Genomic DNA, 24,254 nt, shown 5'->3' with positions numbered 1-24,254 from the left:
AGTTAATTATACTCTTCACTTGCTTCCATGGATTCCAGTTTTCATTCATTGTTGCCTTTCTTGGTTTTATCTGTATGTGTCAGTGAGCTTGCTGAGGTTTATGACTACCTGGGAAGAAAGAGGAAGCCCACTATAAATGCAACCTGTTGCATTTGTTGCATAATGTTGGGGTTTTTCCACTACTATGTGAAGAACAACCTCAAAATACAAATCTTTCAGTGCAGCCCCCTGGCAATATGGAGCTTTTACAGACTAATAACTAAATTACTTCTCCATTGGAGGTGAATTTAGCACTAGGTAGTTTTTGTTAATCATCGTGTGTGTGTGTATGTGTGTAGGCATATGCAACAGGAAATTTAAAATTATTGATATTCCACAAAGAATATGAAATTATTCACCTACATGAATAGATAATCTTGAAGATCCCTTCCAACCCAAGCCATTCTATGATTCTATGATTTTGTGTTGTTTGTAAAATGTTGCTGGAGTCAGTACCTCTGAGTAACTGCTTTTCACAATGTACTACTTCAGATTTAGGGTTGATTGAGTTCAATCACATGTTGGCTGAATTTGTATTCTCTTTCTGGAACAGATAATTCTCAAAATGACAAAGACCTTGAAAGGCAGTCTTATTCAGAAGAGATGAAAATATGTAGCCTTATGAGTTTTGATTATTCTCATGGTATCTGCAGGTACTTCGGGAAATAAAAAGTAAAATGCTTCTAGTGTATAGAGCTGCCATTAAATACTAGCTGTCTATAAGCTTTAACCAGGAAGAAATCAAAGATTTGCCAAAAGCAAATTTTTCAGCCAATAAAGATAATCATGAATATTTAACTGTTCCTGAGATTAACTCTTACATAATTTGTATGTATGAACAGAGAAATCTATGTCAAGAAAAATAAACAAGATGAAGGTCATTGTAGACCAAAATCTCACGTTTACTGGTGCCAAAATATTAGCATTTATGAAAGATTTCACATGTAGCATCCTAAGGTAGCAGCCAAGTGCATCAGTATTTCACCTTTTCGTAGTGGAGAGGAAAAAAAAAGAGCTATTTATTTAACCAGCTGAATGAACTCCAGACATAATGAAGCTCATTGTAAAACTAAACCCTTCTATGTTCAAAACAAAACCCACAAAGATATTGTTTAATGAAGCAGTGCCCAGTGAATCTACAGCGAACAGAAGGCCATCAAGGTAGGAATTTGTTGTGTGTCCTTTGTAAGGACACACTGAGCTCAGCTACAAGCATTTGACAGAATGGAGCATCGTAAGGGGGTGCTGATTTTTTGCAGAACAATGGAAAAGTCTCAAAAACCAAAACCAATATGATTTCCCAATTTGTTATTGTAATAAATAGGTAGTATACACATGTATTTAAAAACTATATTGAATATAAGAAATTACAAAATGCAATCTGTGTTCTTCCATTGTATTAAAGAAGTCATTACCAAGGTGTGTGGCTTTAGTTTTGAGACTTGAAAGAATTTGAGCACACATTCTAGACTGTGTATAAAAATGCACAGGAACTATTCAAAGCTAAGAAAATGGCTGGTGACATGAAAGTAAAGGAGCTCAGAGTATTTTGCTTTTATTTATGAAGAAGATGGATAAGATACCACTTTCAAAGCAGGAAATTTTTGTTAAAGTGACAGTATTTATTAGCATAAAAAGATGTCATGAGATGCAAAGGCTTGAAACTCAAGCTGAATGTATTGATTCCACATATAGCATGACATTCTTAGGGAGGATAACAAAACACTGGAGGAATACACTTTAGAAATTAAAATATAGAATATCTCATGTAAAGGGAGAAAAAATCAGTTTGAACCCCAGTTTTGTACCTAGGACTTAGGCATTTATTTAGGACTTAGGACGGTGGCATTTATTTGTTGCAGAATATGCACTGTCCTTAGTAGGTTGAAAATTAATGTATGTGAGACTTGGAGAAACTCCATGAGGGAAGTGTAAAAATATGTATTCCAGGAACTGAAAGTAGCTATGTTCAAAACTGCAAATCTAGGTGCTAAAGGTGCTGTTTCCATAATTGTTATCTTTTGACAAGATCCTCTCTGCAACACAGATACAACTGACAAACCTGGTTGTTTTAGTTGGTCAATGGTGTGGTTGAATTCTTTGGTCATTCTAGTATTTGATGATTTAGATAAATCCATTGGTGCTTTTTGAACTGATAAATCATTCCATTTAGTGGAATAAGTCTTCTGCAAGAAAAAACTGTCCTATATTCGAGTTATACCCTAAGTCAGTTCTGCAGTTGGTTTATGTAATGGAGTAACACCAGCCCACAAGCATCTGCTCTTAGGGTGCTGTATAGTCCTACTCAAACACGTACCAGTAAGTGCAGATCAGATGACAAGGACTTGGGGCAGCAATGCTACTTTTGCAGCACCCCACAATTCCCAAATATTTTAAAGGAGAGGCTGTAAATGGAGCTTTGCCATTTCTGTATGTATCATTTTAATAAAACAGTAGATGTGAGACCGTGGTTTTCTGCTTACTAATTATAACCCTTTGCTCTAATGTTCATTTCTGTACATAGATTGCTCTTAGATGTGGAAGAAGTACTCAAAAAAAGTTAGAGCTGCTTATTTGCATAGCTCAATGTCATTTTCTTCTATGGAGGAGAGTTTTGGTTTTGAAAAAGGTGTCATATGTGATGTAGAAGTTTTTAATTGACAGGAGATATCTGCTGTCTGCCTTGGCAGGAGGTTCTTTATGACACCGTATCTTCACTTCCTTGCCCCTGCAAAGAGGAATGAATCAGACTGCAGTCCTTGTTATTGCCAAAAGATTTAATCTCACACTACTAAAGAGTCACTGTCTTAATGAAGGAAAACATGTCCTACCTCATCCTCTTCTGATCCGAAGAACTTAAATACCTGCTGCAAGTGACACTGGCCTCAACTTCATGAGTCAGTTCTGAAGTACCTGCACTTTTGGTTCTCAGTGAACACCAAAGACTTGCAAGTCTTTGGATTCCATTAATACTAAGCTCTGAGAAGAATGAGACACATCAGATCTGTTTGTATCACATAGTAAAAATGAGTTATGGAATAAAAAGCTGTGGGGTACTGTGAAAAGTGGTCAGAGATCATGCTGTGAAAAGATTCGGTCATTGTTACCTCTCATCATGAATGTCATCATTCCCTGGCAACTTTGATTTCCAGGATGTGAGAGTGTAAATTCTTGGTTACTAATGTTTTATGCTGTCAATGGAAGTCTGTGTCTTGGAAGATGAATCCAAGTACTTAAAATTAGTCATCTTAGCAACTTATTTTTTCCTGTGTAATTATAAGCTTTGGAATATCAAGATGTTGAAATACTCAGTGAAAAAGTGTTGCATACAAGTGAATGAAGAGCAAAAAAATCCTATTTCAGTCTCACAGATCTTAAAACCAGGATTAAATGTAGGTTCAGAATGAAAACTTTTCTTTTAGAATGTTATTACTGGCATGCTTTCACTGCTTGATGTACATAACTCTAATTCTACTTGTTTCACTCTAGATCCCAAAAGACATGAAGACTTAGTTTTCATCTTTTTTCCCTTTTAGGTATAAATTAGGATAATCTGGCATGGCTTTGGGAGATCTAACATACTGATAAGGGAGAAGATAGTGACTAGTTTTTATTCTTGAAACCCATGGTATCTACTTTGCAGTATTGAGATGTATTGGTCCCTCATTTTAATATCCTCAGAGATACTCCATTCTCCCTGATAGCAGAGTCATCATTTAATGAAAAGGCAAAAGTAAAAGAATAAAAGTCAGTCCAAAGCCTGAACTGTAGGTTCTTCCTCTGCTGTATGTCCTGTTGTAATACATTGCTATGAAAAGATTTGATGAGGTAAGGTTGTACTTCTCCATGCTTGGCAGCAGAACACAGAATTTGCAGAAGATGAGCTCAAGTGCCAAGAACATGTGCCAAGTCATCATATCTCTTCAGCTCCTTCTGCTGGAAGGATCTTACTGCAACTCCCAGAATGTTTGAAAACCACCAGCAGTCAGTGCTAATGCTGCTATTTAAGCATCAGTTCTCACTTCAGGGCAACTGGCCAGAATGAAGCAGACAGCACAATTTCTCTCTTATTTTAGTAATTTGTGAGTACTTTAGTAATTTGTATTTCAGGGTGAACACTAATGCATATAAATGTGAATTTTTGGAAAGTGCTTTGTTTGTTTGGGATATGCTGAGTGAAATCATCTGCTTTGTTAGGATGTTTCCTAGAAAACTGACTTAGTGTGATACCAATGCTGAAGGGTGACAGACACTTTATCGGGACAATGCAGCTGTAATTTTCATTAAGGACAATCATTAAGTAGGGCCATGTATTTGTACTGAGTATTAAACTCAGGTTAAAAGGAAAGCACTTACCTGTTAAAAGTTCCAGTTAAGTTGAAATCCCAGGTGGGTTGGTCACTTGCTTGGTTTTGGTACTTTCTCTCACATTGCAAGAAGGGGTAGTTAAATGTTAAAAGGAGTGCCGCAGAACAGTCATTCAGAATAGATCAGAGGATTACCATCAACTCTTAGAAAGTGCCTTAGACTACAGTACATCTTTATTGTCCATTCTGAATCAATTGTTTAAAAAATGTAGGTTTTTATTATTTTTTCAGTTATGATTGTATCCATGACTACTACTTTGGGAACAAGCAGCAAATGCTGTTACTTCTTTTTCTCTCCCTTGCTATTCTGTAATGTAGTTACAGTGTTTTATACACAAGTTTTCATCTATGAACACTAGTTTTATAAAACTCTGTCTCCATCTTACAAATAGAGAAATGAAGGCCCAGGTAAGAAAAAATACTTTTTTCCCCTAAGGTTATCCACTTGACCAGCTGCCAAATCAAGAGTAGAGTTCAGGTCTCTCAAGGTTGGTGGTATCCATTAAGCTGCTGGTTTAACAATTGGAAGAGCAATTGCTTCGTACTTGGAACTTCTAAGCCTAAAATTTGATAATTAACAGATTATACTTTCTGGAGGCCAATATTAGGATGGTTTACTGTACATCTTTCTCCTGTGGAAGTCGAAGTAAAGATTCTGACATTTACCTGCAGCCAAAATAAGTGGACAGTTGGCCTTTTTTTTGTCAGAATTTTAGAATATGCTAATATGATTGTATATTACAGGTAGATCAAGGTCTATGCTGTAAAATCTTATTTCTAATCATAATCCTGTTATTTTTAATATGTGGTGTTTCATATTTCCACACAATATGATTGCTAATAATATATTTAATATTTCTCCTTTTGCTTTACTTTTGATCTTCAACAGTTTCTTGTTAAAGTCTCTGACTCAGATGGGAAGGGCCATCATCCTTTTAGTAAGAGAGATGACAATTTAGCATGCACAGAAAAAAGACCCGAAAAGAACAAATAAAAAGCTACATTTATTATATGTCTAGTCTTGATAAGTACAAAAATCTGTACATTCATGTGTTATATAAACCAATAATGTATAAAAATAAACTTAAGATGCATCCTGCTGAATTTATGTGTTAATTCATGTACTTTGTTTCACAAGAAAAAGAATGGCAAGAATAGATCACTCACAATTGCACATGTTTCAGGCTGCTGATGTTGGTATTTTAATTAGAATAGTGGAATGTCAGCATGAATTCTTTTGTTTTACAGAAAGCAAGAAGAATTGAGGTTAATTAAAGGTTAATTAGAGTTTAATTGGTAGTTTTTTCTTTCCCTCTTTACTTCTGGTGATAACAGGAATGTTAGAATCCTTGACTTTGATGACAACAGATTGGGCAGGCCTGGTGTTGATTGCTACTGCCAACATGAAAGTGGTGCTGCAGTTCTGCAGCTCCAATTCCTAATCAATGAGGTAAGAACATATTTACTCAGATTTTTCTGTATACATTTAGTTGAATAAGTCAATTCTTGTTATTGTAATTGAGTGATATAACTTCTCCCATTGACAAATTGTGCCAACAAGTAAGTGGTTTACATCCAGAGGACATTCAACATACAGCCTCCTAGAAGAATATTTATGGGACTGCACTCAGGGAAAAGTATTGCCTTCCTATCCATCAGTTTAAAATACTGAACAAAAGGCAGTCAATACATGAATGTGTGTAAAATTATGTAAAATCCATAAAGTTACTAAATATGCTGCACAGTCCTGGTTCAAATAGAAATTAATAAATGAGCTAAACCTTTCTATCAAAATATATTGATGGTTATTGGCTGAAAACTCAATAGTTGGAGATGTGCTATTACGTGAAGCAATGAAAAGCAATTGCAGGGATCATCAATCAAACCATCATGCTTAGTCTTTGTAAATGGTTTCTCAAGATCAAATTTAGACAATGTGAAGAAACAGTGCCAGATTATAGCTTGCTCTTTGTAGAAGGTTCTGAAGATGGGAATAGGCAAAAAGACTTTCTGGTGAATACAAATCAGAGGTGGTTTGTTTTTGGTTTTTTTTAAGGACATTAGAAGTTGGCCAAATAAGTTTTGAATAATTTTCTCCAATGACCTAAGGAAACACTTTTGACAGTTTCAAGTCCTCTTTGGAAATGGAGCAATCTTAGAACTTCTCAGAGGAAGAGTTTTATTTTTATGGGGTTTTTAAACCTGAAAAATATTAATTTTTTCCTACATCTATTTGGAGAAAGTAACTGAACCATGGAACTGAGGAGGGAGGACTGAAACTTTAGAAACAGTCCAGTGAAATTCTTAAGAGGAATGCAGGGATGAGAACAGAAAGGACAAAGTTTGAATCAGTATTCTTTCTTTTCAGTGGGTGACCAGCAAACCCCTAATACATAGGATGAATTTGATTTCTGTGGTAGGCAATCTTTCTGACTCTTTGGGAGATGAGAATTAAAGCATGGATTACAGTGTATTAGAGAAGTCTCACCTCCATAAATTTCATTTGTGTAGGTCAGTGTTGAAAAGAACCTTTTGCTAGGATTAGAGAAGTTTATCAGTCAGTCATAGATGGTAGGAACTAATCTTTCCAGTTACATCCTTGCCCTTCCTCACTATAAAGCATTGCCTTGTGTTTGGGCAATCTGTTCCTCTCTGTGATGGTAACACACAAGGGTGGATGTGTGCCTGGCCTGATCTGAGGTGTAAGTGTGCAAAACCACTGCAGGAGCAATAGGGAGCTTCCCCTGCAGGTAATTTTCACAAATATGTCACCAATATTCTGTGGTGAGGAGAAAGGCAGTCTAAAGCAGGTAGAATAAGTTCACTCCAAGCTTCTCAGTCAGACCTCAGTTAGAGGCCTGGGCTTTGAAAGATGACTATTTTTGGGACAAGCAGAACCAGTCCTCAGAGTATTTCTGATCTGTGATAAAGACTGTGTCCTTCTGTCTACATCTCTTAGTTATTCTTACATCCTATCTTCTTGCTACCTGTCCCTGCTTTCTTATCTGCATCCTCTTTTCACAGCGCCAGCTTTGAATTTTCATCTTACCTTGATCTGACTACTAAGCTGTACTTGACACTGTCACGTGTGTGCCCATTCATGCACTAATCTCTTTATCCTTCAGTTATATCTTTCACACTCACCTTTTTATGTGTTGTCTGTTTTCCATTTTGTTAATCTTTCTGCTTATGTGGAAAGACTTGAGAGTTGGCTTTTGTAACTTTGGTACAAAGCTTTAATTTCAGTTTTAAATCGATGGAGATTTAATTTAATTTTGGCTGATCTTGTACTAATTTAAAGTATTTACATTTACCAGATCGATTCAAGTGTGTATTATTTATGGTAGAGTATTTTTGTTCTAGAAGAAAGGAATGATTATTCATAAACCGTCAGTTTTACAGGTAGATCTTTAGCAGTGAGGATCACATAAGAATAAGACAGAATCTGCAGGAAAATAACGTGTTGCTGTATTTTGTGTCTGCTCTAGGGTGCTTTGGTCAGCGCTTGTGCAGATGATGCACTTCATTTGTGGAACCTCCGACAGAAACGACCAGCTATTCTACATTCTCTGAAATTTAACAGAGAAAGGTAAGATTATATGACACGAAACAGAGATCTCATTACAAAAAATAACACTTTCTGGATTTCTTATAATACATTTTGCCTTTCTACAGGTGGATATAGTTTTGCCTTGAATATTTTCCTTTCAGGTTTGTTTCTATGGAACAAAAACTTCACTTTCGCTTCCTGCAGCTTTCTTGGAACTAGAAAAACTTGGTCTTCTTTTTGCCAAAATGTTCTTCATTTCACTTTTATTTGTGTGAACTACTATGAACAACAATTCATTTTTTCTTCAGAGTGGACACAAGCACTCACTTTTGGCTAAACTGTTGCTCAGTAATAGACAGAGTTCTTCAGCTGGCGGTATGAGGGTAATAATTATTTTTTTACCTTGAAATCATTTTAATTTTTTTAAATATTGGAAGTTTAGCAGAAACAGGTTGTGAATTTGGGAAACTCTGCTTCGTGTCAAGTGAATCAGAGTGGGTTTTTTTTAATTTTACTTTATCAGGACCTACTTGTAGGAATCCCTACAGAAAATAGATTAAATGAGTGGTTGTAATTTTCAAACTCAAACAGGAGCTGAGCACTTCAATCTGTATTTGGTCACCCAAGTAAGACCTGATATGGTGTTGGGGAACTTCAGTTATGCACGTGTATTAATAATGAGAAAAAGTTCCAAGTTTCTATTAAGGAATTAGGGCAGTAGTCAGGAGACCAAGATTCAGTGCAGAAATACAGCAGTTATTTTAATTGGAAATTTAACTCCTATTTTCATTCTCTTAGCATGTGCATTCACTGTTTATTAAGGTGCAGCAACTTTTTTTGATATTTATATATTTGCTTGTGCAGTGGAGAACGATCTCAGTACTTCACCAGAGCTGTGAAGTGAACAGGGTCATCAAATCTTTAGCTGCAGCAAGTCTGGAAATTATTATGAAAACACATTTTTCTTTGTTGTTTATTATCCAGATACAAATCATATTTGCATAAAATGTCACTGATGTGCATGATTTGTAGTAGGAAGTCCTGTGTAATAATTCAGAAAATATACAGCCTGATTCCAGTAAGTTTATAACCTACAGCAAAAGTGTATCAAGTGGTTTGGGACTGCGTGAGGGAAGATGGAAATGAAAAATTATGTGTGCATTTCTAGCTGCTTCTGAACAGTAACTTATCATTTTACATATGGTGAAGTGTTTGAATCTTGGTATTCTCATCAGGTAGGTGCATTACTCACAATTTGTCATTGATAAATCTAAATATCATAGAAGTTATTCCAGTACATCTTGATCAAGCTCCCCAAGCCAGAAACCTGACACACAACCTAACCAATCACTGCTTATAAGAATGCAGCCTCTGTTCATCTCCACCTTCTCTTCAGAGATATTAACCTGCTATCTTGGTCAATAATTTGCCAGCATTTCTTACTCAGAGAAACTCATGCACATTTGTGCTTTGCTAAAAGCAAAACATTTGTCATCACACTTGCCTAATTTTCTTTTTCATCTGACACCCGAAAACACTGGGCAAAATACTTGCAAGTTGTTTAGAATACTGGAAAACTTTGCTAAAAACCAAATTTCCTCTAATGATATTTTTGAACTGAGGTACAAGTATCTGAGTATGATAGTAGTATCTGAGAATGTAAGTTATTTGTTACAAAGGCATAGCTAGCTATACTGCCTTTTATCAAAATCTAATAAGTTGGCAGCAAAATACTGTTAGTTCTTCTATGTATATTTTGTGTAACTGGTTCAATTGCTGCCATTTAAATAACTTTTATTAGGACATCAAAGGCTGTGAGGCAAATATCCCGCAATATAATATTGTCAAAGAAATAAGTCCAGTTTTGAATTGAAAAAAGAGTTTTCCATAAATATGAAGAAATAACATTATAGGCAGTTCATTTCTTCTCAGGATTCTCTAGCACTGCTCTAAGCTTCTGGGTGGTTTTTTTATTATTATTCAAGCACTTGGCTTCAGAATGAAATCTCTTCTTTATTATTATATTTTCTTTTTACATCTATATAAATTTATTTTAAATCATCTAACTTTCAATTTTCTAAGCTCAATTACACATTTAGTATGTAAAATTCAACATAAGCCTCTGGGCAAGTAGCAAAAAAGTAAGGCTAAAGCTCTAATTAACCCTCTCAGTTTGGAACGTTTATATCCTAATAGAGCTAAGTCTAAAAGAGAATTTTCTTTTTTTTCTGAATATATTTTTAGTGTTAGGGACCAGAAGTTCAAAGTTATGGGATGGTCAGAGAAACAGTGAATGAAATAATGATTGCCTTAGCTATATGAAATCCATGACAAAATGGATGTAAGGGGAACTTGAGAAGCTGATAAAGTGATAAGATCAAAATTGATTTTCTTCAAGAAATTCAAAGGTCTGGCTTCCAAAAAGTAATGTTTTCCTCACTGTGGGAACAGTTAAAAATACTTTGTTTTCATCTTCCCCTCTCCTCTTGCAGGGAGGGGTTAAGAGAAGGCAAGGTTCATATTGAATAGTGGTTCTTTTGTCTTAAGTTTGTGAACCAGTGAACAAGCTGGTTTCTAAATTCTTCTTAAATTGTGAGAAAGGATTTTTGACAGAAAACAGGTTTAAAACATTGATGCATGTCTTCAAAAAATAGTAAGATATTAAAAGATGCCATATAGGGAAGTGTTTACAAAGTCAAAGGCTAGTTCTTATAAGATTATTTATAATATAACCTAATTTTAGATTTAGGTAGCTTTCACAGAGCCAGACACATAATTCTGCAGATGCATTTTATCTATGAAAATGGAACATGTGAATCCTTCAAATTTTTCTAGTTGCATACCTCTCTACAGGATTTAAAAAAAAATTAGTTTTGTTCACCCAGTATGTTTGTCTCTTTGTGACATTGTCTGTTTAGTTGGATTTTTTTTTAGCAAGTGGCAGATTTACTTCATGAAGTGATGCAATACAGTGCACTTAAAATTCTAATATTTTATCTGCTTGTGATGATGAAGATGTTTCATTATTCCAAATGCTTGTTTCATTTGACTTTGATTAATTAACTTTCATGTGGAATCAGTTTATTCTGAGTTTTTATGGTATTTGGTGCATGAACCATAGAGCTGATAGTTTCTGTCAGACAGGTGAATGTTACTTAAGTCTTTGGCTATTACTCACAATGCACCAGTCATCATGTAGTTGAACTGTTTTTTTGCAATTTGCTTCTGCTTCTTGACATTTAAGATTTCAGGATAATGGACTAAAATCTCCTCTTTAGGTGACTGCAATTACTTGAGTCAAGTTTCCCCAAGTGCATACATACATATGTAAAGTAAAAAAATGTTTGTTCTTTTCTTTGGATGTTGGTAAAAACATTGTTGTAAAGAGCAAAGAAGGCTTAAATACAGCAGTCTTTGACTCAATATGTAAGATTCAGTATTAAGACACTGAATAGTTTATGAATAATAATTCACTAACAAAGTGCACCTTTATTAAATCAGAATTTGCAGCGTCTCCAGATTTAGTTTTTTCTTCTTCTGACCTGCTGTTAAACTAAAGATGATGCAGCACTAGCAATAATAATTCATAATTCACTGTTCCTTTACTAAGTGTCTCTTTGGAGCAAGTATAGAAGGAACACTAAAGAGTCTTAATGGCAAACAGATATTTTCTGTTGTACGGTATAGTGCTCTGGACTGTTTTGGACTTAAGCAAATTATACATTTTTGCCAAAAGGTATGTATTTATTTCATGTGAAGTAATCATTTTAGATTTCTATTGCTATTATTGGAATGCAATACAATGCATTAAGAACTTCAAAGAAAGTACAAATGTAAGCAATGTGTTTCAGTGCTTGGCTCCATACCAAGAGCTGCAATGATAAGACAGTTACTCAAAGACATGTTTGACAGCAGCATATGGTTGGTAATATATGATTTATGGTTTCTTTTACAAATAGGGTAGACAGGTAAAACGTTTTAAACTCTTAACGTTCTATAAGAATTACCTCAGTGTTTTTGAAGGTCAAAATTGTGGATGCCTTCCATATGTTAGAACCTCTTTTTCCTTCCTTGATGTCATAGGAGATGTCGGAATGATCTCCAGTAGGCATTTTAGGCAAAATAAATAACTCAGCTACTGGACATTACTAGACACTGTCTCTATCTGCTGCAAAAACATTAGGATTAAGCAAAACCACTGGAAACTATTATTGGTCTTCATTATTTTTAATGTAATCAGAGCAGACTTCAGCAAGTACAGCTGTAACTATACAACAGCTTCCAAATTCCCATTTAATACAAGTGCAGCTGGGGTAGGAAAGCCAGCAAGGATTGCAGTGTGAAATCCAGGGCCTATAAGCCAGCAGACACTCGTTTCACTTACAAACACATTTCATCTCCTGTCATTCCAAAGCTCACCTGGTTCAGTTGTGTTGGCTGGCAGGGGGACAGCCCTCCTCTCTTTCTTCTTATAGCCATTGCTGACTGGTGTGTGACAAATGAGCCAACAGTGCTGCAGCAGCTAATCCAGTGACTTACAGCAGCACACATGAGCACTGTGACACAGAGTGTTGGGTCTTTAAATCCATCTGCATGCCCTCTGCACCAATGCCATGACAATACCACAGTGCCCTTCTGAGGGGAGTCACCAGGTGACACAACCTGTATAACTGGCTTTGAGACTAGGTATGCTGGCACAGAGCAAGAGAAGCCATTTAAGTGGGCGACTTTCAGAGCAGTTCTGTGAACTGTAACTCACTATTAAATTAGAAATTTGACTCCTACAGTTGAGATCTTGCAGTGTTTGAACAAGATGATGGTGAGCATTATTCCAAATGCTTGGAAATAAATTAAAACAAACCAAACCCAAAACAAAAAAAATGGGTGTTTTTGAATAAGGTAACTTTTCTTGAGTTTATATTATTTCCTGACTGTAGCTGAATCTTATTTGCCTTACTTTATCTTTGCAGGATTTTGTGTCCTGTGTTAAGAGCATTTTAAATACTTCCTCTCTCCTTTGCAGATAAACCTCATCAAAATGACAGCAAGAGGCTATTGAGTGAATACTGGTGACTGGCTGTGCGGTCGCAGCAGTAGCTGTGTCTGTTGATTTGTGTTAGGGAACTTGTGGGGTAGTTAAAGTAGATTCTCTGTCTCACTGCCTGCTCAAGGAACTGGATTCCTGTGATAGCTTGCCTGCTCATGAATGAGCCTCCTCGTTCATAGTGTATAGCTGCAAACTCTGTTGCTGTACTTCCAAATTAATCAGAGGTCTGTCATCAAGCAAGGTTCTGTACAGTAGCACAGCCATGCTATACAACAAAACAGATTACAAATACGTGGTGTGGTCTAGCATTCAACTATTGCAAAGAACCATAGAATCCAAATATAAGGCAATATTTCACCATAAAAACATAAAACAGTTCCTGGAATGGATGTAAATTTTCTCAAATTGATGATGGAAAAAAATGAGGAAATGAAAAGAAGCCATGCAATTGGCATTCACTTCCACATCTTGATGAAGATTTTACAAAACATGCTTCTGAGGGGTTTTGTTTGGGGTTTTGTTGTTTTGGTTGGTTTTGGCAGGTTTTGGTTGGTTGGTTGGTGGGTTGCTTACTTGCTTGGTTTTCTATGTGTAGTGTGGTCTTGCATCAGCATTTGTCACTTTTGAACAAATGGTGCTCAGGAGTTTCAAAACCCAATGTTTTCATGCAATTCTTGAGCCTGAAAAGATTCTTGAAGCTCTTAAAAACTTTTGTTCTAGGGTACTGTAGAGCAGGAAAATGAACTTCGTCAAATATCACTTCAGAAAGACAAAAGGGTGGAAAGATTCTTCAGTGAGACTGACCCAAATCTTGTTAATGTATTAATTTACCACATGTCTGCTTTCTCTGTTAAAAAAAAAAAAAAAAAAAGCATTCTTTTTTCACATCTTATATCATGTTACGGAGAATTTCATAGTGCACTTGACCTGTAGGATCAATGAGAGCCATAAGCTCATCCTGGAAGCTGAAATGAAGACTGTCTTGGTTATAAAAAGAAATCAAGCAAAAGCATTTTGGTGGTTTTTGTCTTCAGCACAGGTTAGCTAAAAAATCCACGAAAAGTAAAAATACAAAACACAGATTTGCTTATTGATACCAAGAAGCAACAGGTTTGATTTGATAGATTTGTGAGACTGTGCAATCTTTTGAAATAAAATGAAAGCTCACATGATCATTAAAATTTTCTTTTTGATAGACATGTGAGCCTTCTAGTGGAGTGGAGCCAAAGGGACCACCTCAGTCTGGTTCCCTCATTGCACACTTGAGAACTCATATACTTCCCTTTCTTAAATGAACAAACTGATGATGTTTTGCATTAAGGTTTGCTGGTCCCCTTATGGTCCCAGTAAGAAAGGCACTCAAGGCCCTGTAAGTTTGCATTCAAAATGCTGTTTATTAGAATGAACACTACAAAGAGTGCCAGGAGAGCACAGGGAATCTTACATCCCTGTAGATGCTGGGAGCCCTGACCTGGGCATTGTCACACAGGCCTTCAGTCTGCAGGTAACCCATCCATAGAAAATGTCACCCCATTTTTGTCCTCCAAATTATTGTAGGATTTTCTTGTAAGGAAGCAGCTGTGTGCATTATTCCTACTATCAGACAGAGAGGACATTAACACTAAAATTTCCTTCCGCGCTGTTGGTGCAACCACCAGGTGGGAGCTGCCTGCAGGCTTCTCAGTGAGAACAAGCTGGCTGTGTTTATCCAGCTTCCAAGGGGTTCGTGCAGCTCCACACAGCCTGGAGACCGCGCTGCACATGCGGCCCTGGTGCCTCCTTGGTGTCACTCGTGTGTGGAGCACCAACTCCTCCACAAGCAGCATCCCCTACCCAGGGCCTCACACTGTTATATAACCACTCAAGCTGAAATCCGCCCTTTGCTCTTCAGGAAAATTGCTCCATGTGAGTTTCATTCCTCTGATGGAAAGGAACCTTCCGGCTTCAAGACTAAATGCATTTTTATGCCTCTTTTTTCCCGTTAGTTATGATATTCTGGTATCCACGTTGTCATGCATTTTAAATATTTTGTCTCTCCTTTGCAGATAAACAGCTCATTCATACACATTCACAACCTGGGTTTTTGGTTTGCTTTTTTGGGGTTGTGGGGGGTTTTTTTCACTTCAAAAATCAAGATTCTGTGTTTTCCTTTATCATTTTTTGTCTTCATTACCTTTTCTTTTCTTTGGGCCTTTTTCCTTGTATCAAGTCTCTTTGAGCTGATGATTCATCACGGAAATGCATTCTGGATAGGGTCCCATCTGTGCTGTGGCCATTGACAATACCATTTTCATTTGTAATCTGCAGAAATATGTTTACTGATGCATGCAAGAATGGCATCTTCCTTTTATGTGGCTTCATCTTACCAGTGTTTGTGGTCTTGCTGTGATTGACTAATACACCCATTACACTTCTTCCCTGATGTATATCTAGCTGGCAGGGAATGTGCTGCTTTTCAGTGCAAGCCTTTAATCGTGGAAGCAAAGCAAGACATGCAAAATTGAAATTGTCTTTTTCCATCACTTCTGTATCATGAGCTCTAACCCTAAAGTGGAAGTTCTTTGAAGCTTGAGGCTGTGCCCTTTGCATTTTAAATTTAATTCCATTTCTTGTACTTTACTCATACAGATTGTCCTTCTTCTGTAATATTGTGTCCTTAGAGGTTTCATTAGTATTAGTACAAAGATCACTTGTGAAATTACAACAGATGTAGAACTAATTCTTGAGAATTTTTCAAATAACCAATAAAAAAACCTTTTTCAGTAAAACCAAGTGTAAAATAGACATTATGTGATTTTTTAGTGATTTTTAAAATAAGTGCTGTATTGAGCATATTGACATATGCTATATTTCCTATAATTTGAATATGCTACTTTTGATAGAAATAGCCTACCTATTGTGAACCTATTGTAGGCTATTTGGAATGCCCTACCTTTGGTGAACCTACCTTCCATATTTTGCTATAACTTTCAAAATTTTTCCTTTTGAAGGAAAAAAAACCCCGTTTTGAAGGACTCCAAACCTTGGTTAGTGTTTATTTTTAAGTATAGGTGAGCAAGTAGTAATAACATTACAATCAGAACATCAGAGATAAAAAAATGTCTTAATTTTATCGGATTTAAGTTTTTATGCTTACCATCTTGGGTGGGATTTGTAATGCCATCTGAGACTTGGTGCCACTGCAGAAAAAATGCTACAAGAGCTTAAGATGGCTATTCCAAAACCAGTTTAGTTTCTTTATGCTTAAATTACATGAGGGTAGATGTTACTCTAAACTAAGATCACAGAAGCCCTGGTCATATTTTTCATTCTAGAATATTAGAAGGATCTCTGTTTATATCCAGATCCAAACTTGAATTTAAGACTCTCTGTTCTTTCTAAATGGTGACGTTTATAGTCTTTTCCCCAAAGTAATTTTTAGTCCATCAGGATTCTGCCGATATTATTTTAGTCGGTTTCATTTAAATTTAAAAAGTCCTTAAATGCATTTTGTCACAGTATCTGCTTTAATATGTGTTTGTTAACTTCTCTGAGGGCAAAATGCCTAATATGCTACATCTGAGTTACTGGTAGAGCTAGCAGCTGTCTTCGATAGCACAAGGGCAAAAAACCCCCGAAAGATGACTTACATCCACTTAACACATGCACACGTGAAAGCATCATGGCCCATAGAGCTGCTGGAGAAAAATGTGTAGCTGGCACAATTACCTGAGGACTTAACAACAGTACAGAGCCCTCTGACCTGACAAGCCCCACTTTTCCAGTCTACATCTTTCTTTGGGTCTCTGGCTGTAGTTCTTTGTATTATTTGTCTGAAAAAAAAAAAAGGCATCTCTTCAAAATTCCATTTTGAAAAACATCTTTGTGAAGTTTTGTTTTTCCTTCAATAGGGGAGAAAAACATGTCCTGTTTTTTTTAATTTTGTGTCACCTGGCCACATGCGATTGTTTGCCTGGGTTTCTTCCTTCTGGAAAAAATCCCTTAGCAGGAGACATAATATTGCTATATGCTGTCAAACCTTATATCGTATGCTGAGCAATGTGCTGGTTGTTTCTAATGCTTTCTAAAAAATAAAGCATGTTTGTCAGTAGGTTTATGCTTTTTTTGAGACAACACAGGGTAACGTTATGTTGTTTTTACATAGCAGCTATGTTGCCAAGTTGCTCTGAGGCCAGGTTTGGATAGCAACATTTAAAATATATACTCACAGCTATGCATTGAACAACTGTTTCATGGTCTCAGTCATAACAAATGAGAGGCCAATACTGTAACAGAAATGCACCATGTTAACAGAAAAAAAAAATCTTTTAAAATATATGCAAGTTCAGGCAGCATAAGGAGTCTACACTATCAATCGGAATTTTCTTGTTACAGTTATAATGTAGATATGGGAGTTATATGGTTTTCTCTTTTGAAGTTTTCAAATTGGAATTTTGAGATGTATTTCAGAGTTCTGTCTAGATCTTTCCTTTGACCTTTGTTATATTAGATTTCCAGTCATATCTTAGAGCAACGAAGAACATGCACCCATTCAGTTGCAGAAAGTAATTTGGTTCTTGGAAACCACACCACCTCTTTCTTGCCCAGACACATGTCAGCTTCGAGCAAGAACCAAATGCAATGATTTAGGATACTTTTCCTTCTGTCACAATAAACTCTGGGCATTATTCCAGTAAATCAGAAATAGAGCTAGTAATGTCAGTGTTGAGATTATATCATTAAACAGTACATGAGCAGGAAGAGAAGAGAGACTACAGATTGCAGAAAAACAAGGACCATTAATCACAGAGTCCCTGTCTACTGAAGCGCAACAAATGAGAACAGCTGGTCTCCAATAAGTCTACATGATTTTAATTGATGGAAGCTGTTAAGGAAAAAAGCATGCATACAAAGAAAAAGCATACACATGTAAAATTATTTTTTCTTTGAAGTCAATTTCAGTATTTCAGTCTTATCCTGATTTTAGTGTGTCATTCAAAATAACTTGATTGATATTGATGTAAAATTGGGTTTAAACTTATTTTGGTAAGAATGTATGATAAACACAGATTTATGTATGCTGCAGCTAGCAGAGGGTGAAATACTAACGTATCTTTAGTTTACTTTTCTAACAGCTCTGTGAAGTCAAGCTTTTAAACAAAAGACAAGCTTCAACCTTTCATCTTTGAGCTAGGTCCCAATTTACTTTTTTGGAGCTAGAAGATTTGTAACCAAAACCTGCATTTTTGATTTATGTATTCAGTGTTGGGTGAAGGGATGAGAAAAACTCTACCCTTAGGTGTTTGGAGATTTTTAATGCAGATGCTACAAAATCAATGAAATAAATACATCAAAAATTTTCTCTTTTGAGAATGTCATCCTCCTGTTCCAGCCTTTGTTATTTGGCTTTCTCTCATTGCTAAGAAACTTAGTAGCTGTTACTGTGCTCTCTATTGCCCATCACTGTTGCTGTGTTTGGTATTACAACCCCATTTTTGCTTAACCTTCAAAGAAATTTATGAAGGACAAGTGAAGTATTACAAATATGAAATAGTGATTTCACAAGCCAGTAGACAAGAGAAAAATCATGTACATTGTCTTTCCCCTGAAGATGAGAGCAAGAGTCTGTTCTCCAACCCTGTTTCATTAATTTGCTCACTTCACTGATTTTGTGGAACTTTTATTCTCATTTTTGTTGTGTAATGACCTTGAGTCAGCATCAGAAACAAATTAGAAGTCCGTGAAAAGTATGCTGGTTTCTTCCAGCATCTTTTTCTGTTTAAGGAAGTGCATTTCACTGTAATTTCCGTATCTGTTTCTCTCGAGACCAAGTATTCATGTTACACCTGTTCTATCCACGACATTACTGTTGTATAATACTAAAGATCAAGGCAGGGAGAAAGTGTCACTGTCACTGTCAATGATCCTGCTCCTACAGGTAAGACACTCCCGTGAATTTGCAGTCAAAACCATGAAAGGAAGTTGACAAAACAGAGTGTCTCTGCTGTGCATTTGCCCAAGAGGAAGGAAGGTAATTTTCTGTCATCTGAAAATGAAACAAATTATCCATAGCACAGGCTACAAAGTTGTACATCCTCTTGCACACTGGGATTTCAAGAGTGACTTGTAAGTTGTTCTTGAGCTCCGATAATGCCCATAACTTGCTGCAGTGCTATGCAGATAACCTTGAGGTTATTGAGGGTGGGGATTTCAATGCCTGTATCTTATAGGAAGTTATAGTACAGCTGTTTTTCTGTGTGTGTTATGGCATGCTGGACAGGCCAGGGTGACCTTATGTGGAGCTGTAAGAAGATTAGTTATAAGAAATAAAACTGGGCAAAACCAAAGGTCCTGTGGCATGCTGTAGACTTTGACTGTCCTTGTAAAGACTTCATAATAACCTCATAAGATTTTATCTAAATACATAAATTAACTCTTCATTCAAGGGAGATCTCTGGGTTTACTAATTTAATCAAATGGAATGCATCTAATGTTTTTCTGAACATGCTTTTCCTGATATGGTCTAGGTTCGTTTAAGTTAACTGCTTGTAAATAATTTTTGTTGACACCCATTACAAATGTTCATATAGTTGCTACACTGATGTTTTTTGGGGTTAAGCATTTCTTAAAACAAGTATTTTTTAAATGCTGTAAGCTATTAACTACAGTTGAGATTGAAAAGTCATTTGAAATAGTTACCTCAGAAGTCAAGATTGGGCCTAACTTCAGATTTTTAGGGTTATTTCCCCTGTCTAGAAGGTTTACACAGGATGTTCTGGCTTTTGAATAAACAACGAAACAGCCTACTTTTATTCTCAATTGTTTTAACAGAAAAGAAGGGAAACAAAAAACAGAATATATTATTAGTAGTGCTTTACCTTGAACTTTGTATTTTCATGTTTAACACTCTAAAGTATTAATAATCAATCCCAATTTCTAAAAACAGAATGCTTCAGAATGTGCCAATAGATCCAACACAAAAAAATGGACAAAACCAAAATATCTTGAGAAAGAAATGGTTTTTCAGCTGCAGTTCTTCAAATTTTATGGGTTTTTTTTTTTGGTGTTTTTTTTTGTTGTTTTTTTTTTTTTTTTTGTGCTTCTTGTCTTCCTGTTTCTTATTCTTGTAAGATACTTATATATAATATTTCAGGTAAGGGGCACTATGAAAAATGTTTGTATCTCAAACACTTTGAAAGCAGCAGTGGACCACCAGCCAGAGGACATATCTAAATAATTTGATGGAAAATAGATGCATAAGCTTTTTTTGCTTTATCAAAATAAACAATTGTGTTAGGTATCTCAGCAGTATTTAAGCCTATTGGCCTTAAATGAAACTCTACAGTGAAAACATTTTCTTAACATTTCTTCTACACAGAATTTGCAGAAATTGAAGTGAGGCTGGGGGGGAGAAGAATGTCTTAATTATATGTAGGATGTTCACAAATTGCTAGAAGTATACTTTGCTTAGGATAATTAGTACTGAAATTATAGTTTAGAGGTGGAATCCTGATTTGTTGTACCTCAGCATTTGTAGAGAATCTCCCATCAGTGAAATTCTTTAAATCAAGAGGTATCTTATAGTAATTTCTTCTAGCTCAAGTGGTATTTCATTTGAAGATATCAGATTAAATCAGTATTAAACAGAAGAGAGGAACCTCAAAGGTTCATTTCTTACATTCCAATCCACAAATTAATTTTTTGCTGTTTTACTAGCAGCAGTGACAGTGATGAATACTTGTATCTGAACCAGTCTAAAGCAAAGACAAATAAAACTGCTCTGTGGACTGATTGAGTAAGATGCATAGTCTGAGATACCAAACTTGAAAGGAACATTGAAAAGTAGAAATCTAGAAAGTCACTGTTACCACTGCCTTGACTCCATTTTTCATTCATGTTTCTTTGTAAGGAACATATATTATATTTCCTCATGTAAAGCAATTCATTTTACTGTCTGTCTTTAAAACACTGATCTGTACACATATAAGGTAATCTCAAGTAATGTCTTCAAGTGATCCTACTGTCTGCAGGTTTTCAGTTGTTTGTTGTTGTTTAGTCAGGAAATAGGCACAGTGGTATGTGAGCTAAATGATTACTTGTTTTGGTAATTGTAAATAGTTTGTGACTTTCATTATTAATTTAGAATTTATTGGTAGAGATGATTCACTGAGTAGTTATTAGCAGAATAGTCACGTTCAGCTCTGAATTTGATGGAAAAATACAATTTAGTTCTAGTTCTTACATTTCTCATTAGATAGATACTCTTCATCTACCCAATCCTGTCATCACCTTTATTTGCACTATAATCTTAAAACAAAAAATATTTGAGTGGTCTGTATAACACTCTAGAAAAAAAATCCAGAGATAGAACTGTTCATGCAGTATTTTGAGAATATATTTTATTTTAATATTGCTCTTGTGTCCAGATATTCCTAAAAAACAATGGAGTTTATCCCATGTTATGCTGCCAGGATGCAATGCAGTTTGTGTTCAATGTGCTTTTAGCTCTACTTCACTTTCTTCTGTGTAAGTAATTAAAGCATAAAATAAGACAGATCAACGGATTTTAATTCAAAGTAAAGGTTGACTGTTGGTAGCAGAAAACATATGTGAAAGAGAAGATTTTTCTTGTTTTAAATTAAAACTAAACCACATTTTTAAAAACCAGGTTGACTACAAGTGTCAATCTCAAAGACATGTTTGGTTCATTCACTTTCCACTAGGATCTGTGTGTGCAGGGCTGCTAGAAATTTTTAAAATTATCTTATATGGTATTTGGAGAATCTAGTGTGAATAGGAGAAATACTCATGTTGTGATTAGTATCACCAAGACCCTGAAAGGAAGGAACTCTCCAGATATATTGAACTGCTCTATATTTTATTTGACTCTTAGTCAGCCAGTTGGTAATTTAAAGTATTTCCTGTGCTCTTTCATTGGCCCTAGAGACTTCGCATACTCTGCAAGGAAGTTAACCTGAGAGTTGAGTTAAACACTGGAACTCATAATAATGGAATTCATCTTGAGTTTCTGCCTTCCTAGGGCTTCCTGGTATATAACAACACCCCTTTAGCAGAGGAAATGTTATTACTATGCACAGACCCAGTTCACATCTGTCTGGGGAGCTGCACAACCATCTGCTGAAAGCACATCACATCATGTGGGTGGCAGACTGCATGAATTGCTGCTATTGTGCATGTTTTTTACATGTCTTACAGTGGTGATGAGCTCCAAATTTATATATAGACCAGGAAGAAGATTAAATACCTCCAGAAGCCAAATAGCTCATAATTTACATCCTTTGCTAGATCTGCTGGAAACAACTCCTTTCTTTCATTGTCAGTAGTGTTAACCCGTGCTTCTGTTTAGGCCCTTCAGGTCAGCTACAAATTACTTTGCCTGAATAACTGTCCAAATCTTCCTGTGTCCATTTTGTGACTTAAAGTAATAATCTCAACTTGAATATCCTCTACTAAACTGACAGAATAGTAACCTTACACTTTCTGAGGATGCTGGCTAGCCAGAAGCTACCTCAGTCCACTTTCAACCACTGGAGAAGGAGGGGGTGAGACTAGGTGAATCTGGTGTGCTTTGTTTTGTATTTCTTTTGTTCAAAATTGCCAAAAGATTAAGGGAGTATGAGGGAAGAAAATAAATTGTGTAGAAATAATTTGTGCTTGCTGATGGAGGGAGAAGAGGACTGATAGAAAATCATGAAGCCCCCTCAGCAGCTGTATTTTTTTTGTTGTTGTTGTTGTTGTTGGAGTGAAGAAATCCTGCAGAAGTGAAGAAGGAAGGAAGGGAAGGGCTTATGCAGTGGTTTTCCCCTGTTGTGAATATCCACTGAAGGCTACACAGCCCACAGATTCCTCTCTAGAGGAGTCCCTTTAAAGAGCTGCTTTGAAAGAGGACCTGTCATAATATCAGCCAGTCATTGGCAAGTACCAGGGATGATGCCCAGTCTATCAGGTGCTAGTGCCAAGAGAACAGCTCTTGGGGGTGACCAGCTGAAGAAAATAGCATAAATTAGTGGAAAGTACTGAAAGCACCAGAGGATGCTGGGGAAAATCCCTGGAGACAGGAAACAAGCCATAATCACTGCAATGAAAAGGTAGACTTCTGATAGACATAACCATCTTAAGAAGGTGATCAACTTTCTCAGCAGCTGAATTCATCCGTGTGGGACAATGCATTGTAAATTTAGGTGTAAATTTAGGTGTAAATCTGGGACAGTGGCAGTCCCTTAGGAGTCACTGAGAGCAGAAGGCAGGCCAGGACCCTGACAGGCATGCCTTGCAGCTGCTGGGCTTGCTTCTGTCAGCTACTCATGTTCCCAACTTAATGCTCCTTCATGTTTTGTCTCCCTCTTTTCCTGGCAGTTTGTGAAATTTCCATATTTGCTGAGAACCTGGACACTGTAGTTTATTTTGGTAGGATTCTGAAAGAGAGTCCAAGCTAATGTTTGTTTTCTGTAGGAACTTAGAGAAACTGAACTCTGACAGTCAGTGCTGGGCATAAGGAATACACAGTTTATATGCTTGTTCATGTTTGAGATTATCTGTAGAAAGGGAAAAGCCATAATATAATTTTAATCGCAGTTTTGATGTCTATGAATGAGCAACTAAATAATTAAATTGGAATAACTGTTTCTCATGTTGACAGAAGTGCAATTTACTCTCCAGCTTTCAGCAGGTCTCCCCACTCAGCACCAGCAATAGTGTTCCAGGGAAACTTTTCATACTAAAAATAGAAAAATAACAAAGCAGAGGCAGAAAGAAGTGTTCTCAAAATTATCTTTCCTGTTTCTTAAAGAAATACAATTAGCATAATAAATATGATTTTAAGCAATCTGAGAGGTTTTATTAATGCTTTAGATGTTATAGCATTCTAAAGGATTTTAACATTGTAGTATTCTACTAATATGCAGTGAGTTTTTGGCCATGGTTGTTAGAATGTAGAGAGCTGTGATTTTCTGAAAAATACACCTTTTCAAGATTTGCTAGTCAGAATATATCCTTTCTAAAATAAAGTTCAGTGTTTTGACAATGTCTCATTCAGTTATTCCATTATGTCTTTTATATTACTTACATAATTTATGTAAATAATATGTTTAATTACTTACATAAGGTATGTTTTTAGGACCTTAGCAAAATAGTTTTCATTACTAAATTCTAATTAAAGTGTTTTAGTTAGTACCTCTTGATTTTTTAAAAATTACTATATCCTACAGGATATTCTATATCCTGTTTTGTCATTTGGAAAAAATTATACATT

General features: G+C 36.0%; 1 protein-coding gene across 1 annotated transcript in view; it reads left to right on the top strand.

The window, feature by feature from the left end:
* STXBP5L (syntaxin binding protein 5L) overlaps positions 1-24,254 on the top strand; it is a 177,184-nt gene that overhangs the window by 57,730 nt on the left and 95,200 nt on the right. Inside the window, exons 3-4 of the mRNA XM_063394030.1 lie at positions 5,775-5,856; positions 7,895-7,995. Coding sequence (XP_063250100.1) covers positions 5,775-5,856; positions 7,895-7,995 — 183 coding nt within the window. The remainder of the gene's footprint in view (positions 1-5,774; positions 5,857-7,894; positions 7,996-24,254) is intronic.

The sequence above is a fragment of the Prinia subflava genome, chromosome 3 (genome assembly GCF_021018805.1).
Source record: "Prinia subflava isolate CZ2003 ecotype Zambia chromosome 3, Cam_Psub_1.2, whole genome shotgun sequence".
Lineage (NCBI taxonomy): Eukaryota > Metazoa > Chordata > Aves > Passeriformes > Cisticolidae > Prinia > Prinia subflava.
This window is presented reverse-complemented; position numbering and strand designations above follow the sequence as displayed.